Source organism: Microtus pennsylvanicus, chromosome 3 (assembly GCF_037038515.1).
Source record: "Microtus pennsylvanicus isolate mMicPen1 chromosome 3, mMicPen1.hap1, whole genome shotgun sequence".
Lineage (NCBI taxonomy): Eukaryota > Metazoa > Chordata > Mammalia > Rodentia > Cricetidae > Microtus > Microtus pennsylvanicus.
The window spans coordinates 100699297-100719445 of NC_134581.1; the positions used below are offsets into that span (position 1 = coordinate 100699297).

Consider the following 20149-nt stretch of genomic DNA (forward strand, 5'->3'; position numbering starts at 1 on the left):
GTATGTGATACACTTACATACACATTTGCAAAACACTCAAACACATAGACTAAGATAGAATTATATTAAGATTAAATTCAGTGTCTAATTTAAAATCAAAGAAATCAAGGTGAACAAAAGAAGTGCCACATTTTTTAACTCAACTGAAATCCTATCACTTTGACTCACTCTAGAAATGCATGTCCAAGATTCACCACAAATCACAGAAGAGAAGTTATCTTAACAATAACTTTCTTCAATGCCTCCTTAATATCCCTGTTCCTCAAACTATAGATAAAGGGATTCATCATTGGAGGAACTATGGAGTACATCACTGAAGCCACTGCAGTCTCCCTGGGTGAATCAATTACATCTGAGGTAATGTATACTCCAAAACCTGTCCCATAGAACAAGCAAACAACAAATAAATGAGACCCACAAGTGGAAAAGGCTTTGTATTTTCCTTCTGATGATGGCATTTTCAATACTGTAGATAGAATGCGAATATAAGAGAAAATTATTCCAAACAGAGGAATGCCAGCAAAAATAGAAGCTGTAACAAATATCAAAATATTGTTAATGAGGTCGTCAGAACAGGCCAGTTTGATGACTTGTGCGATTTCACAGAAGAAGTGAAATATTTCCAGGTCAGAGCAGAAGGACAAGTTTAGTATCATCAGACTATGCAACAGACCATTCACAATGCTAATGAATAGAGAGATGAGAACCAGAATAATACAGAAGCAGGAGTTCATCAGGGCTGTGTATCTTAAAGGATAACAAATGGCTACATAGCGGTCATAGGCCATTATTCCTAGCAGAAAACACTCAAAGAGGATACAAACTGCAACAAAGAAGCCCTGGCTAAGGCAGCCTGCATAAGTGATCCTCTGATCCTGTGTTTGTATGTTCACCAGCATCTTTGGAACTGTGATGCTGACTAAATACATGTCATTAAAAGATAGATGACAGAGAAATAAGTACATGGGGGTGTGGAGATGGGAATCACAGTAGATAGCCAACATTATAAGAATGTTTCCAAAGACTGTGATCAGGTACATGCCAAGGAAAAGGCCAAATATGAGGGACTCCAGTTCTCTATCATCTGTCAGTCCACGCAGAAGAAATATAAAAGTCACAGATTTGTTTTCAATATCCATGTCATATGTGAATCTTAAGGAGAAAGAATGGTAAGAAGTTACTGAAACACATGAACTACAAGCAGCATTATAAAGTGAGATTTGTTAGAAAGCCACCTTGTATGTACCTTGGTCTTTCCAATTTAGCCATCAGGAATGGTGTGTGAGGAAATCAGTTTGAATTCAACACCAGCCAGTTTATACCACCTAGTTATGGCTATCTAGTAATTAATCTATATAAAAAAATATCCTGCCCAATATGATCACAAGAAGTCATACACATTCCTGAATGTACATTAAGAGGTGCTGTATTTGAGAATGGGACTTTTTTTCCTCATTTAAATGAAATTGCAGCTAACATTACAATAGAATGTGAACAAAACAATAACACAGATTGTGTTTCAGTAGAAAAATACAGAATAACAAATGATGAACTATATTGATAATAAGAGTCCAATTGTGTAGAATGTTTCTAATCATATTATATATGTTATTCTGACTTACCAGGTTCATTATCTCCTAAAACTCTTTCCTTGGTTTCTAAAATTTGTTGTAGGGTCTATATTTCTTATCTAGTTTCAACAAGAATAATGTAAATATCTCACCTGTACATTGCAAAAAGGATCACTATCTCTTAGAATTGCAAAAGACTATACAAAAGAATAGGTTTAGCTTCTTCATTAAAAATTAATGATGTCTGAACCAAGTCCAAGATATTTTGGGATTTTTCAAGTGTAGGTCACAAGCTGAATGTATTATTCCTTAATCTCTGGAGACTCAAAGTCCAAAGCTCCTCATTAAAACAACTATGTGACAGTTATTCTACACCCAGGAGTTCATCTCTTTAAAAATCAAGACTAGCATTAATGAAAAGTTTTTGACACTTGATTCTCTGACCCTGAGACCAATTGAATCCAAGTGAGTTTTCTTCCACACTTTAGCATTGCATACATAAACTATACCACTGCTCTCATAAAAATCAAACATTCTTTTTGAGGTTCTTTAAAAGCTAAAGATTCTTTATGTTTTCCATGATCTCTTTTAACCAGGATACTATTTTATTCTTAAAAATATGTTCTATTTCTGTATACAAAATTATAACTGTCCAAGTTTCCAATTGTCATAAAAATTCAAACAAGATTATCTTCCCTGTAATTCATTTCTGTTGAATGAATCTTAATTTTTGGCTTTCTCTCCTCCAGATTTCTTGCCTTGTTTCTTGTGATCACCACTGATAGCAAAACATATTAAAGTACCATGACTCCACACACTGAATTTGAGAAACATAAATTATTTCAAAAATGTTCTCAATCATTCTTCTCGTGGAAGAAGATAATGTGTTTAATTTCGGTGTTTTCTTGTTTGGGATTGTTTGCTTATATTTTTAAACTTCGCTTGACAGGTTTCCTTTGGGCTGTTGTCTTATTCAAAACTGAGCCATGTTCAAAGAGCAGGAAGGCAGGGGACTAATACACTTAGAGTAAACAAATAAATAAGCTTTATAACTCATCTCTGACCAATAAGAATCAGCAATAAAACTGAATAGGTTCAGTAAGTGAAATTATTATAAACATATTTTAAAATATGTACTAATGTGTAAATATATAGAGCTGATTTTGGAATTGGACTCTGGCTCAGTCCCTCTCCAATTCCAAGCCTGTTGGTAAGAGATATCCCAGAGTTTCTGTCTCATATCAAGAGCCATGATGTGGGACAGAATAATAATAATAATAATAATAATAATAATAAACTCTCTTTGCCTTTCCTCATATCTGTTTCTGTCTTTATTATACCTATCATTGAATATATAGGTCTGTATATGCCTTTATAGATAATGCTTAAGTTTCCCATAAGAAACATTAAATTTTCCTGCAGTAAACTTTGAAGTTTCCAGAATGAAGATGGGGCCCCACAACATCGACTCCACCTGGTTAATATGATGTAATGATGTTGATAGTGCTACTACAAGACCTGTTTTTTGGCTCCCCCAGCTTGCATCCAGAAATCCCCTACCTTCTGCCTCCCCTCTTTGGGCCCATACCATCCCCCAGCTCAGTTTGTTTGGGTGCTGGGACTTATCGTGAGTACAACCGGGCAGGCAGGAGTCCCTTTGTTTCAATAGCCTGCCTGCAGCAAGCAAGGTAGGCCTTTTGTTTGCGAGCTACCTGGCTGCAAGGAGATCTGATCTTGCTACCAAAAGATACATCAGTGGGTGGGTGAGATCCCAACCCACCGCAGCAGCCTGGAGATGGAGCACAGACATTCCTCACCCCCCTATACTTCCTAGTCTTCCTGCAGGGGCTACTATCCCCAGGTACTGCCTCTCTCTTCCTACCCCACCCGGCCTGCATCCAGAAATCTCCTATGTTCTGCCTCCCCTCTTCAGGCTCATACCATACCCCAGCTCAGGACTGAGTCATGAGTGCAGCCAGGCAGGTGGGAGTACCAGTGTTTCAATAGCCTGCCTTCAGCAAGGTAGGCCTTTTGTTTGCAAGCTCCCTGGCCAGCAAGGAAACCTGATCCTATAAAAGAAGACCCACAGGGGAGCATTAGGAGGAAGAGATGGGCAGGCACCAATGCAAGAATTTTTCCAACAATTTGAAAAACAGCATGAAATTACCAGAACCCAGTGAACTTATAACAGGAGGACTTGAATACCTTAATCAAGAAGAAGTAGAAAAAATTGACTTTATAAAGTTATAGAGGCCCTTAAACAGGAGGTGAAAAACTCCCTTAAGGAAATGGATGAGAAAAATAACAAAAAGTTTGAAGAATTGAGTAAATCCATAAATGATATTCTAGGAAACCAAGGAAAAACAATCAAACAGATAATGGAAACAGTTCGGGACTTGAAAACTGAAATGGAGGCAAGAAAGATAACACAAACCGAGGGCCGGCTGGATATGGAAAATCTAGGTAAACAAATAGAGACTACAGAAACAAGCATAAGTAACAGAATACAAGAGATAGAAGAAAGAATCTCAGATTCTGAAGATACCATAGAGAAAATAAACGCACTGATCAAAAAAAAAAACAGCAAATCCAACAACCTCCCATCTCAAAACATTCAGGAAAACTGGGACACAATAAAAAGACCAAACCTAAGAATAATAAGCATAGAAGAAGGAGAAGAAGTACAGCTCAATGGTCCAGAAAATATGTTATTTTAATAAAATTATAGAGGAAAACTTTCCCAACCTAAAGAAAGATATTCCTATAAAGGTTCAAGAAAAATCTCCCCGCCATGTAATAATCAAAACACAAAACATACAGAATAAAGAAAGAATATTAAGTGCTGCAAAGGAAAAAGGTAAAGTTACTTATAAAGGTAAACCTATCAGACTTACACCTGACTTCTCTATAGAAACCATGAAAGCCAGAAGGTTCTGGATAGATGTACTGCAGAAACTAAGAGACCATGGATGCAAGCCCAGACTACAATACCCAGCCAAGCTTTCGTACACTGTAAATGGAGAAAACAAAATTTTCCAGGATTAAAACAAATTTAAACAATACGTAGCCACAAATCCAACCTTACAGAAAGAAATAGAAGGAAAATCACAAGCCAAGGAATCCAACAATGCCCACAATAAATCAGACATCTAGTGACCCTTCACCAGCACAACTCGAAGAAGGGAAACACACAAACTCTACTACCAAAAAAAAATGACCGGAGTTAACAACCATTGGTCATTAATATCACTTAATGTAAATGGACTCAACTCACCTATAAAAAGGCACAGGATAAGAGATTGGATATGAAAACAGGATCCAACATTCTTCTGTTTACAAGAAACACACCTCAACCACAAAGACAGGCACCAACTCAGAGTAAAGGGCTGGGGAAAGGTTTATCAAGCCAATGGACCTAAGAAACAAGCAGGTGTGGCCATACTAATTTCTAACAAAGTTGACTTCAAACTAAAATCAATCAGAAGAGATGGAGATGGACATTTTATACTTATAACAGGAACAATTCATCAGGATGAAGTCTCGATCCTGAATATCTATGCCCCTAATATAAAAGCACCCACTTATGTAAAACAAACACTACTAGAACTCAAGGCAGTTATCAAACTACACACACTAATAGTAGGAGACTTCAACACGCCTCTCTCACCAATGGACAAGTCAATCAGACAGAAACCTAACAGAGAAATAAGAGAATTAATGGAGGTAATGAATCAAATGGACTTAACAGACATCTATAGAACATTCCACCCAAATAGGAAAGAATATACCTTCTTCTCTGCAGCTCATGGAACCTTCTCTAAAACTGACCACATACTCAGTAACAAAGAAACTTCCACAGCTACAAAAAAGCATTAGTAACCACTTGTATCTTATCGGATCACCAAGGAATAAAGTTAGAATTCAAAAACAATGCTATTCCCAGGAAGTCTACAACCTCATGGAAACTGAACAGTCAACTACTGAACCACACATGGACCAAGGAAGAAATAAAGAAAGAAATTAAAGTCTTCCTAAAATTGAATGAAAATAAAGAGACAACATACAAACCTATGGGACACTATGAAAGCAGTGCTAAGAGGAAAGTTCATAGCACTAAGTGCCCACTTAAAGAAAACAGAGAAAGCACACGTTGGAGACTTAACAGCCCATCTGAAAGCTCTAGAAAAAAAAAAAGAAGCAGACTCACCTAGGAAGAGCAGAAGACTGGAAATAATCAAAATGAGGGCTGAAATCAACAAAATAGAAACACAGAAAACAATCCAAAGAATCAAAGAAACAAAAAGCTAGTTCTTGGAGAAAATCAACAAGATTGATAAACCCCTATCTAAACTAATCAAACGACAGAGAGAGAACACGTGAATTAATAAGATCAGAAATGAAAAGGGGGACATAACCACAAACACAGAGGAAATTCAGAGAATCATTAGATCTTACTACAGAAGCCTGTATGCCAGAAAATTGGAAAATGTAAAAGAAATGGACATTTTTTTAGATACGTACATATACCAAAGTTAAACCAGGACCAGGTGAACAATCTAAATAGACCTGTTAGTCGCCAAGAATTAGAAGCTGCTATCAAAGACCTCCCTACCAAAAAAAGCCCAGGATGGGATGATTTCAATACAGAATTCTACCAGAACTTCCAAGAAGACCTAATACCTATACACCTTAAGGTATTTCACAATATAGAAACAGAAGCGTCATTACTAAATACCGTTTATGAAGCTATAGTTACCCTGATACCAAAACCACACAAAGACTCAACCAAGAAAGAGAATTACAGGCCAACCTCACTCATGAACATTAATGCAAAAATTCTCAATAAAATATTTGCAAACCAAATCCAAGAATACATTACAAAAGTTATCCATTATTATCAAGTAGGCTTCATCCCAGACACAGGGCTGGCTTAACATACGAATATCTATCAATGTAATCCACTCTATGAATAAACTGAAAGAAAAAACCATATGGTCATTTCATTAGAGGCTGAAAAAGCATTTCACAAAATTCAACACCACTTTATGATAAAGGTCTTGGAGAGTATAGGGATAGAGGGTCATGCCAAAATATAATAAAAGCTATTTACAGCAAACTGACAGCTAACATCAAATTAAACAGAGAGAAACTCAAAGCCATCCCACTAAAATCAGGAACACTACAACGCTGTCCACTCGCTCCATACATCTTCAATATAGTGCTTGAAGTTCTAGCAATAGCAATAAGACAACATAAGGAGATCAAGCGGATTCGAATTGCAAAGGAAGAAATTAAACTTTTGTTATTTGCAGATGATATGATAGTATACATAAGTGACCCCAAACACTCCACCCAAGAACTCCTACAGCTGATAAATACCTTTAGTAACATGGCAGGATACAAGATCAACTCCAAACAATCAGTTGCCCTCGTATACACAAAGGATAAGGAAGCAGAGAGGGAAATCAGAGAAGCATCACCTTTCATGATAGCCACAAATAACATAAAATATCTTGGGGTCTTGGGAGCTCAGTCCAGTGCTCCAGTGTGGGTCTCTGTCTCTATCTCCATCCCTCGCCAGATGAAAGTTCTAAGATGATATGCAAGATATTCGTCAGTATTGCGCTAGGATGGGGTCATTTCAGGTTCCCTATCCTCAGCTGCCCAAGGAACTAACTGGGGACCTCAGCTTGGGCACCTGAGCAAAGAAGTCGGGACCACGAGGGGTGCACCCACCCACTGAGACAGTGGAGCTGATCTACTGGGAGCTCACCAAGGCCAGCTGGACTATTACCAAAAAAAGCATGGGATAAAACTGAACTCTCTGATCATGACGAACAATGAGGGCTGATGAGACGCCAAGGACAATGGCACGCAGTTTTGATCCTACGCAATCTGCTGGCTTGGTGGGAGCCTAGCCAGTTTGGATGTTCACCTTCCTAGATATGGACGGAGGGGGGAGGACCTAGGACTTACCACAGGGCAGGGAACCCTGACTGCTCTTTGGACTGGAGAGAGAGGGGGAGAGGAGAGGGGGGTAGGGGAGAGGGGTGGGAGGAGGGGGAGAAGAGTGGGAGGAGAGGGAGAAGAGTGGGAGGAGGGGGAGGGAAAGGGGAGGCTGGGAGGAGGTGGAAATTTGTTTTTTTTTTCTTTATTCTTCTTTTATCAATAAAAAAATGTTAAAAAAAATTAAAAAAAAATATCTTGGGGTAACTCTAACCAAGAAAGTGAAAGATCTATTTGACAAAAACTTTAAGTCTTTAAAGAAAGAAATTAAAGAGGACACCAGAAAATGGAAGGATCTCCTTTGCTCTTGAATTGGGAGGACCAACATAGCAAAAATGTCAATTCTACCAAAGACAATATATAAATTCAATGGAATCCCCCTCAAGATCCCATCAAAATTCTTCAGAGACCTTGAGAAGACAATAATCAACTTTATATAGAAAAACAAAAAACCCAGGATAGCCAAAACAATCTTATACAATAAAGGAACTTCTGGAGGCATTACCATCCCTGACTTCAAACTCTATTACAGAGTTACAGTATTGAAAACAGATTGGTATTGGCATAAAAACAGAGAAGTTGACCAATGGAATCGAATTGAAGACCCGGATTTTAACCCACAATCCTATGAATACCTGATTGTCGATAAAGGAGCTAAAAGTATGCAATGGAAAAAAGAGAACATTTTCAACAAATGATGGTGGCATAACTGGTTGTCAACCTGTAGAAGAATGAAAATAGATCCATCTCTATCACCACACACAAAATTTAAGTCCAAATGGGTCAAAGACCTTGATATTAATTTGAATACACTGAACCTGATAGAAGAGAAAGTGGGAAGTACTCTTCAACATATGGACACAGGAGACCACTTCCTATGTATAACCCAGCAGCACAGACATTAAGGGCATCATTGAATAAATGGGACCTCCTGAAACTGAGAAGCTTCTGTAAAGCAAAGGACACTGTCACTAAGACAAAAAGGAAACCTACTGACTGGGAGAAGATCTTTACCAACCCCACAACAGACTAAGTTCTGATCTCCAAAATATATAAATAACTCAAGAAACTAGACTTTAAAATGCTAATTAACCCAATTAAAAAATGGGGCACTGAACTGAACAGAGAATTCTCAACAGAAGAAGTTCAAATGGCCAAAACACACTTAAGGTCATGCTCAACCTCCTTAGAGATCACGGAAATGCAAATCAAAATAACTTGGAGATACCATCTTACACCTGTCAGAATGGCTAAAATAAAAAAAAACACCAATGATAGCCTTTGCTGGAGAGGTTGTGGAGGAAGAGGTACACTCATCCATTGCTGGTGGGAATGCAAACTTGTGCAACCACTTTGGAAAGCAGTGTGGTGGTTTCTCAGGAAATTCAGGATCAACCTACCCCAGGACCCAGCAATACCACTCTTGGGAATATACCCAAGAGATGCCCTATCATATGACAGGAGCATTTGTTCAACTATGTTCATAGCAGCATTATTTTTAATAGCCAGAACCTGGAAACAACCTAGATGACCTTCAATGGAAAAATGGATGAAGAAAGTGTGGAATATATACATATTAGAGTACTACTCAGCAGTAAAAACTAATGACATCTTGAATTTTGCATGCAAATGGATGGAAATAGAAAACACTATCCTGAGTGAGGTAACCCAGACACAAAAAGATGAACATGGGATGTACTCACTCATAATTGTTTTCTAGCCATAAATAAAGGACATTGAACCTATAATTTGTGATAGTAGAGAAGCTAAATAAGAAGGTGAACCGAAAGAAAAACATATAGTTATCCTCCTGGATATTGGAAGTAGACAATGTTGCTGGGCAAAAGTTGGGATCCTGGGTGTGGGTTGGGATGGGAGTAAGCAGAGATGTGGAGACAAAAGTGAGAAGGGGAGGATAGGGGAAATTTCGGGGAATGGGATGGTTGGTATAAATAAAGTGTGGATATGGGAGCAGGGAAGTATATATCATAATTAAGGGATCCATCTTTGGGTTGGCAAGAGGCTTGACCCTAGAGGGGCTTCCAGGTGTCAGGGAGATGTCCCCATTTAGTTCCTTGGGCAGCTGAGAAGAGAGAACCTGAAATGGCTCTATCCTATAGCCATATTGATGAATATCTTGCATATCACCATAGAACCCTCATCTGGCGATGGATGGAGATAGATACACAGACCCACATTGGAGCACTGGACTGATATCCCAAGATCCAATTGAGGAGCAGAAGGAAGGAGAACATGAGCAAGAAAGTCAGGACCGCGCGGGGTGCACCCACCCACTGAGGAATTGGGGCTGATCAATTGGGAGCTCACCAAGGCCAGCTGGACTAAGACTGTAAATGCATGGGATAAAACCGGACTCTGAACATGGCGGACAATTAGGGCTGCTGAGAAGCCAAGGACTATGGCACTAGGTTTTGATCCTACTTCATGTACTGGCTTTGGGGGAGACTAACCAGTTTGGATGCTCACCTTCCTAGACCTGGATGGAGTGGGAGGATTTTGAACTTCCCACAGTTCAGGGTACCCTGACTGCTCTTTGGACTGGAGAGAGAGGTGTAGAGGAGTGGGGTAAGTGAGAGAAGAGTGGGGAGAAGGGGAGGGAAATGGAAAGTTTGAGGAGGTGGAAATTTTTTTTAATTAAAAAAAAGAAAAAACAGAACAATGAATTAAATGTGTTTATTCATTAACAAGGGCCGTATCTGAAAAAGCATTTCTGTTATCTCAACATCTATTATTTACTTGGCTCCCACAGAAACTGAGCCTAACTAGTATTTAGAGTTTCATTAAATGTTTTCTAATACAATCTTATGAGTCAAAATAAAAACAACCAAGATTATGTCATAAAATTTCATACAGATTTATAGGATTTATTTGTTAGTTACTTTCCTCATTGGTGTGACTAAATATCTAACAAGATGTTATTTGGGGTTCCTTATTTTTAAGGATAGTCTAACATGGAGGAGTGTATGTGACAATAGAGTACCCACATCTGTTCATAAGTAAGCAGGGAAGGGGGATGGCAGCAGTCAGAGTGTTTTCTCCTTTTAATTTTTCATTTAGTTGGAGACACAAGCCCTTCAGGGTGAATCTTCCCTCCACAGTTAAAACTCTATCAATATGTTCTGAAAGACAAATTCAGGGTTGTATCTTAATATTTCCAAATTCAGTCAAGTTAACCATAAAGTGGATTCATGAAGGTGATAGAATGTGTTACACCATGGGCAAATAACACTTTTCAAGGAATCAATATTCAGATACTCATAATTAATGCTAAATATGGCAACACAATGTCTTTCCCCTTGATTACCTTGTCTCATATGGTTTTGTATCTTCTGTACTTTTGTATTATACTAAAACACATAATTACATTTGAGAACAAATCTATAATATCAACTTCTGCAAGTAGACTTTTTCTCATTCATCATATAAGTAGTAACTAATTCTCAAATTAGAAAAGCAAATGTTAGTTGTGACAAGCGTATACAAGCTTGAAGGTATCACATATAGTGTACTAGAGAAATGATGTCTGGTTTAACCTCTAAAAAATTTATCACTAAGCAGGAGATGGTCTATGCTTCTGTGTCTCTAACTTCATCCTGAGATACAGCAGTTGCATTTTCTCACTCTTCTGGAAACTGAAGGAAAACCCTGTCCAAACATGTGTTCACTGTATGAGGATGATGAACCCTTATTCATTATTTCAGAATATTCTTTAAGTCAGCCATGCTTTTTTTAAAAAAGGCATCAATATCATATTTCCAATGTGTAAGTTCTTAGAGAGGTACAGTTTTCTGTTTGTTTTTGTTGGATTGCCTGTGTTACAGCATATATCTCTACATTCATGCCTATTCTGGAATAGCCTGTGGAATTCAGTGTGTTTAAAACAAGAGTACATGAAGTTTACAAGAGTAGGAAAAGAAGTTCAGGGAAGGTTAGGAGCATATTTAACAGAGAGATATTTAACATGGTTATGAAACTCTTAAATAATATTTAGAAGTCTTAATACACATTGATGAACTTCAAATATCTCATAATCATCCTGAACTACTATGTTTACCAGCTAATAAAAATATTGACAAGAAAAAAAATGGAGAGAAAGCTACTCTTAGACAATTCTTTGCAGCAGTGTTATCTTCACAGATTGCCCATGTGTACATCTTTGATTCACAGACATAGGTCCAAGATTGCGATTGAATTGTTCCCAAAAGAGAGAACATACACACACACACACACACACACACACACACACACACACACACACACACACACACACAAACACACACACACACACACACACACACACACACAGGCTAAAATTAGAAACTCTTATGTACAGCCCATTTCTTGACAACTTGAAAAAAAGTCTGCTTAGAGGATTAAAACCGTGTGTAAATGGGAGCTGAACAAAGCTCAGTGGTTAACAGTTTATGCGGTTTTCCAGAGGTTAACTTTCTAGAACTATAGTTGAGCATCTTACAACCATCATCGTTCCTGTTCAAGGAAATCTGAAGCCCTCTTCTGGCCTCAGTTGTTAGTTGCACACATGTGGCATGCATATATAACTGTGTATGTGCTTGTGCACACACAGACACAAAAGCATGTTAATAAAAGCAGAATTATAATGGGTTAGAGAAATTGCTCAGTGGTCATATCAGTACCTCATCCTCTAGAGAACCTGGATTCAATTCCTACTTGGCAGGTAACAAACATTTACAGCTTTGGCTTCAAAGGATCTGACACTCTTTTGGCTTATATGGACTCTATGCATGTCTGTGATACACTTACATACACATACACAAAACACCCAAACACATAGAATAAGATAGAATTACATTAAAACCAAACTCAGTGTCCAATTTCAAAAAACTAAAATCAAAGAAAGACAGGTGAAAAGAAGAGATAGCATACATTTTGACTCAGCTGCAATTCTGTCTTTTTGACTCACTCTAGAAATACAAGTACAAGGTTCACTGCAAATCACAGAAGGGAAGTTATCCTAGTGATAACTTTCTTCAGTGCCTCCTTCATATCCCTGTTCCTTAAACTATAGATAAAGGGATTCATCATTGGAGGAACTATGGAGTACATCACTGAAGCCACTGCAGTTTCCCTTGGTGAATCAATTACCTCTGAGGTAATGTATACTCCAAAACCTGTCCCATAAAACAAGCAAACAACTGACAAATGAGACCCACAAGTGAAAAAGGCTTTGTATTTTCCTGCTGCTGATGGCATATTCAATACTGTAGACACAATGTGAATATAAGAGAAAATTATTCCAAGCAGAGGGATGCCAGCAAAAATAGAAGCTGTAACAAATATCAAAATATTGTTAATGAGGTCGTCAGAACAGGCCAGTTTGATGACTTGTGCGATTTCACAGAAGAAGTGAAATATTTCCAGGTCAGAGCAGAAGGACAAGTGCAGCATCATCAGACTATGCAACAGACCATTCACAATGCTAATGAATAGAGAGATGAGAACCAGAATAATACAGAAGCAGGAGTTCATCAGGGCTGTGTATCTTAAAGGATAACAAATGGCTACATAGCGGTCATAGGCCATTACTCCTAGCAGAAAACACTCAAAGACAGTACAAACTGCAACAAAGAAGCTCTGGCTAAGGCAGCCTGCATAAGTGATCCTCTGATCCTGTGTTTGTATGTTCACCAGCATCTTTGGAACTGTGATGCTGACTAAGTACATGTCATTAAAAGATAGATGACAGAGAAATAAGTACATGGGGGTGTGGAGATGGGAATCACAATAGATAGCCAATGTTATAAGAATGTTTCCAAACACTGTGATCAGGTACATGCCTAGAAAGAGGTCAAATATGAGGGACTCCAGCTCTTTATCATCTGTCAGTCCACGCAGAAAAAATTCAGAAGGCACAGATTTGTTTTCAATATCCATGTCATATGTGAATCTTAAGGAGAAAGAGTGGTAAGAAGTTACTGAAACACACGAACTACAAGCAGCATTATAAAATGAGATTTGTTAGAAAACCATCTTATATGTACCTTGATCTTTCCAATTTAGCCACCAGAAATGGTGTGTGAGGAAATCAGTTTTAGTTCTACACCAGCCAGTTTGTCCCACCAAGTTGTGGCTAACTAGTTCCTTATATATGCAAAATATCCTGTCTAATATCATCACAGAATGTGATGCCTGAATGCATATTAAGAGTTGCTGTATTTGAAAATGGCACTTTTTCTGCTCTGAATGAAATTGCAGCTCCCAATATAATAGATTAAGAACAAAAGAATGACATAGACTGAGTTTCAGGAGAAAGATTCAGGGTAATCAATGATGGACTATGATTATAAAAGGAGTCCAACTGTGTGGAATCCTTTCTAATCATTCTTTATATGCTGTTCTGACTTGCCAAGTCTATTATATCCTAAAACACCTTCTTTATTTTCTAGAAATTAGTTGTAGAGTCTACATTTCTTGTCTAGCTTCAACAAGAATGATGTAAATAACTCACCTCTACATTGCAAATGGAACAACTCTCCCTTAAAAATGCAAATAAACTACATGAAAGAATAGGTGTTTCATTAAAAATTGATTAAGTCTGAACAAAGTCTGGGATATTTCAAGAGTTTTCAGGTGGTTTGGAGTAGGTCACAAGCTGAATGCATGATTTCTTAATCTCTGGAGACTTAAGGTCCAAAGCTCCTCATTAGAACAAATATGTAATTGTTATTCTAAACCCAGAAGTTCCAATTCTTAAATATTAGTAATGGAAAGTTTTTAGCAATTGATTCTCTGACCCTGAGACCAGTTGAATGCAAATGAGTTTGCTTCCACACATTAGCATTGTGTACATAAACTATACCAATGCTCTCACAATATTCAGACATTCTTTTTAAGGTTCTTTACAAAGTGAAGATTTTTTTATTATCTCTTTTGTCTATTTTCTATTCTATATTTTAAAACTATGTTCTATTTATATATGCAAAATTATAGCTGCCCAAGTTTCTAATTATCATAAAAATTTAAACAAGATTATCTTACCTGTGCATCATAGCTGTTATAGTTTTATTATACTGGAGAACATTTTTAATAGCCTCATTAGTTTGGGCATTTTTATATAGACCCTGTAACAGACAACTTGATTACCTAAAACTCATTTATTGCATTGAGATTTCATCTGTTGACAAGAACTGACTAGTTTTGGCTCTTTCTTCCCTGTTATATGTTAACTTGTTTTAGTTTTCTTTTATATGTGTGTATATTTTAAGAAGTTTCACTCTGCTAGGTTTCCATACAACTTCTCAAATATCTGTTAGTTTTACCTATCTCTCCCTGTATTCTCTCACTTGCCATCCCATCCATCCCCACACTTCATTTTATCCTCCTGATCCAGTCCCGACCTTCCCCATGTGTCTATAACTGTCTACTCTATTTTCCCTTTCTTGGGAGGCTTTTTCATTTCCTTTTCCATTTCTTCATACTTAACCTCAATGGTTATACTGATTGAATCCAACTAATGGTTGTTTTATCTTTGGGATAGTGTATGTACCTTACTCTACTACTCTTTCAGCCAGCAACCATGACTTCACATTCACCAGCCTGCTTCTCTGGCAACAGCCCAGCAGCTCAGGCAGCAGCCTTGGCAGGAAATGATTTTGCATAGGCACTGGCTCTGATACTTCTACTAAATGTAGCTTTAACTAAATCTCTATCGTGCCATTTATAAATAAGACTTGAAATTCAAAGGCTGGGGTGAAAACCTGAATAACTCAGAGAGGTTCAGGAGCACCTTTTTTCCTAAGAGTCACATGACTCCAAATCTCTCCCTACTACTTCTGATTCAACTATGTCATCTAGATGCCCTCCAATGCTCTATGATTATCGTCTTTCCACTAGTTGCTAACTCAGTCTCCTGACCTAAGGCTAATTTTATTTAATTAACACGAATACAAACTCAAAGTTCACAGTGTGATTGAATGTCTACCAACATTTCCCCCCTTTTGTCTAACTATAAACAAAAGGTTTTAACTATAACCTTTAATACTATATATAGTATTGTTGTGTTAGAGTTAAAAGACAGTAATCATAGAGCACTGGAGGGCATCTGGATGACATATGTGAATTAGAAGTAGTAGGGAGGGATTTGGAGTCATGTGACTCTTAGAGAAAAGGTGCTCCTGAACCTCTCTGAGTTATTCAGCTAAGATAATATCTTCCCTCAGCATTAAAATTGCTGTAGGGGAAATTCTGGAAAGCAATATTCTAGAATGCAGTTAAGATTTGGATTCAACCCATCCACATGTTCCTCCTGTAATTTTTCTTCAATGATAATCAATTCCTTTTCCACTTCAACTGTCAATTCTCTAGGACTATTTAAGTCTTTATCATCATCTAAGGTTTTGTTTAAATGAACTATTAGATCAGTAGTTATCCCAACAGCTGGTCGTAGACTGGAAATGTCCCCTAAAAATCTTTGAAAGTCATTAAGAGACCTCAAGGTCTCTCCTAATTCGTGTCTTTTTGTCCCAATTTTCTGTAAACCTATTTTATAACTTATGTAATTGACAGAATCTTCTCTCTGTATGATTTCAGGAGCAATTTATAAAGCCCATTGTGGCGAAACTTTCTTTACTTCTTCAAACATTCTTTCTAAAGTATCTACGTTTGAATCAGATATCAAAATGTTATCCATTTAATAGTAAATTATAGAGTTAGGAAATTTTTTACATATTATTTTCAATGGCTGACTTACAAAGTATTGGCACAATATGGGGCTAGTGAGCATTCCTTGTGAAAGGATGGTCTATTGATATCTCCTAATAGACTGAGAATTGTTATAAGTGGGCACTATGAAGGCAAATTTTTCTCTGTCCTTTCCTTGTAAGGGTATAGTGAAGAAACAATCTTTTAAATCAATAAATAGAAGAGGCCATCTTTTTGGTAATAGAGAAGGCAGAGGAATTTTTGATTGTAGAGGTCCCATAGGTTGCATTACCTTGTTGACAGCTCTTAGATCTGTCACCATTCTCCATTTACCAGATTTCCAACAACAAATACAGGAGAATTCCAAAGGGTGGTTGATTCTTCAATATGGTGAGCATCTAGTTGTTCCTGTTCCAGCTATTCTAAAGCCTGCAATTTGTCTTCAGTCAAAGGCCATTGTTTAATCCATATTGTTTTCTCAGTTATCCATTAAAAGTAGGGCTGTTGGTGCCTCTAAATGTTTGTAGTTGCTTTGTGTTCTTTTACAGCCTGAATGGCTAGTGACCTTTGTGTATAGTACCTTTTAATATATATCCTTCCCAGAAATATGAGATACTGGGACTGTGGGAATGTTAATCTGGGTATTCCATTGCTGCAGCAGGTCATGGCCTTTATTGTCCAGCAGGTGTTGCAATTGCAGCCGGTTGCATCTGTGTGGTGAAGAATAGCAGCTGGTGGTAGTGCAACCAGTGGTAGCACAAAGAGTCCTGAGCCGCTTTGGTTTTCTATCTTGGTGGCTGGCTAAATACTGACAAATATGCTTTGCCTGACAAATTAAAAGCAATTAAATTAATTCTGTACACAGAGTGAGGAGTCCAGAACTCACAAGGAGGGAACACAAACCAGCTGTGGTGGTGTGTGCATGTGAGCTTGGGAAATTTCCAAATCACTGCACACTTAGCTCTGCTGTGGCAGAGTTTTACAAAAATAAATAAATAAACAAAATAAATAAATAAATAAAACTGCTTAATAGGTGAAAGCAACCATGGCAGGAGGGTATAGGAGACGTTCTTGGCCATGAACTGTTTGAGCCTTTTAGACCAGTCCACCTGGTAGGTGTGGACTTGGGATCCACGTGGGGCACCAGATGAAGATAGAGACTAAAAAGAAATCCCACACTAACTCAGAATTGAGTGTAATTAAGGGTAATTTATTTAAGGATAGATTCACAGATCTCAGTTCTCTACTAGTACAGGGAACAGCAACCGAATCCAGTAGCCAGAAGAGAGAGCAGACTGCTTTACATCAGCATTTATAGTATATGAGGACATGCCCAAGTGGGTGGGTAACTTAAAGGCTACTGGCTGAGGGATTTTCTACAACATCTGAGGACTTGTGTGTGCCTGTGGCCAGTCCAGGTCATCTATGTCTAAATCAAAGGCAGATAGAGTTGGGGATTTAAGAGTGTGATCAGCCTTGAAAGGAGCTTTGGATTTTATGCTTGTTCAAAGAGATGTAGAGTGCCTTAAAGATAAGAGATTTGGAATCTCTGACAACCAGAGCCTTGGCCCTGACTCCTCCAGAGAGGTAAGGGTCTGTGTACCTAGTGGGAAGACACTGCTCTTTAGATTACAGGCCCCAGAGGCATATCCTGAGCCCCACTTCTACATGACAAAACACCAGCCACCTGGAATCAGTCTCCCCACACCCACAACCATCTGCTACCATGTCTCTGACTGCCAGAGATTTGTCCATGACTGCCCTGAGAGAGATGAGTATCTGTGTTTCCAACTGAAGAACCCTTAGAACCCTTTTTGCAAGACCCCAGCCCCCCGAGGCAAATCTAATACCCCACCCTCAGCTGGCATAGCTCAAAGACCTGGAAGCAGCCTCCTCAAACCCACAACCATCCCCTACCATATCTCTACCACCAGAGCCTTGCCCTGACTACCCCTGGAGAGTAGCTAGGTCACTGGTTGGAGAACCCTGCTCTCTAGACCCTAGACCTGAGAGGCACATCCTACACACAATTCCCAACCACCAAGCCCCAGAAACCCTGGGGATGTCATTCCACATCTGCAACCATCCCCCACAGTATCTGCAACCAATGAAGCTTTGGCCCTGACTGTACCTGGAGAGGAGCCCCAGAGCTGCATCAATGACTACCAGAGGCACAGATCCACCTAAAATAGGAGGAAGAATAACTACCTAAGACAAAGGCCCCACTAGCACCAATTGAAGAACGAGAGACCCTCTGAAACCCAATTCCACCTTCACTCCTTGGATGAAGAAATGTATAGGCACCATTGCAAGGATACATTCAACAACACATTCAACAAAGACCAATATGGAAACACCAGCACCTAATAGTCTTACAACAAGTATATTTCAACATCCTAATCCAGAAGAAGCAGAAGAAAATGATCTTAAATTTAACTTTATGAAGATCATAGAGAATATTAAAGAGGAAATGAAAAATTCCCTTAAAGAAATGGAGGGAAAGAAAAACAAAAATTGGAAGACATTATTAAATCTCTTAAAGAAATCCAAGAAAAAACAAACATGTGAAGCAAACAGTTCAAACAGTTTAAGACTTAAAAGTTGAAATAGAAGCAGTAAGGAAAACACAACTCAAGGCAATTCTAGAAATGGAAATCTGGGAAAATGAACAGGAACTACAGATGCAGGCATAACCAATAGATCAGAAGACATTGAAGAAAGAACCTCTGAAGTTAAAAATACAATAAAGAAATTAGATTAATTGGCCAAAAAAATGTTTAATCCAACAAATTCTTAACATAAAACATCCAGAAAATCAAGGACAACATGAAAAGATCAAACCTAAGAATACTAGGTCTAGAAGGAGGAGGAGAACTCCAGATCAAAGGCACAGAAAATATATTCAACAAAATCATAGCAGAAAACTTTGCCAACCTAAAGAAGGCTATGCCTATGAATGTACAAGAATCCTACAGAACACCAAATAAACTGGACCAAAACAAGTCTTCTCACCATATAATAATAAAAACACTAAATATACAGAATAGAGAAAGAATATTAAGAGGCACAAGGGAAAAGGTCAAGTAACGCATATAGGCAGACCTATCAGAATTGCACCTGACTTCTCAGTGGAAACTCTGAAAGAAAGAAAGTCATGAATAGATATGTTATAGACACTAAGAGACATGGATTCAAGCCCAGACTACTATATCCTATAAACTTTCAATAACCATAGACAGAGAAAGAAAGATATTCCATGACAAAAAAAAATTTAAGGAATACCTATTCACAAATCCAATCTTACAGAAAGTACTAAAAGGAAAACATGAACCCAATGAATTTAGCTGCATTCACAAATCACAGCAATAGATAACCTCACACCTCACAACAGCAAATTCCAAAGAATGGAAATACACAAACACTGCCACCAAAAAGTAACAGGAATTAACAATCACAGATATTAACATTTCTTAAAATTAATGAACCCCATTCACCTATAAAAAGATACAGACTAACTGAACGGAAACAAAAACAGGATCCATCGTCCTGCTACATAAAAGAAACATACCTCAACCTCAAACAGACATTATCTCAGAGTTAAGGAATGGGAAAAGATTTTCCAATGAAATGTACCTAAGAAACAAGCAGGTATAGTTATTTTAACATCTAACAAGATAGACTTCAAACTAAAATCAATCAAAAGAGATGGAGAACACTTCATACTCATCACAAGAAAAACAATCAAGAGGAAGTTTTATACAAGAGCATTTATATATCTAAAAGAAACATTACTAAAGCATAAATCACACATTAAACCACACACACTAATAGCAGGAGACTTAAATACCCCACTCTCACCAATGGACAGGTCT

General features: G+C 37.9%; 2 protein-coding genes across 2 annotated transcripts; both read right to left on the minus strand.

Moving 5' to 3' along the window:
- Positions 1-200: 200 nt before the first annotated feature.
- Positions 201-1157, minus strand: LOC142847276 (olfactory receptor 7G2-like). Its single transcript, XM_075967991.1, has one exon. It carries the CDS (start codon positions 1137-1139, stop codon positions 201-203), a length of 939 nt encoding a protein of 312 aa, XP_075824106.1. The 5' UTR covers positions 1140-1157.
- An 11415-nt stretch (positions 1158-12572) lies between these two features.
- Positions 12573-13529, minus strand: LOC142847277 (olfactory receptor 7G2-like). The gene has a single exon (XM_075967992.1). It carries the CDS (start codon positions 13509-13511, stop codon positions 12573-12575), a length of 939 nt encoding a protein of 312 aa, XP_075824107.1. The 5' UTR covers positions 13512-13529.
- Positions 13530-20149: the final 6620 nt, after the last annotated feature.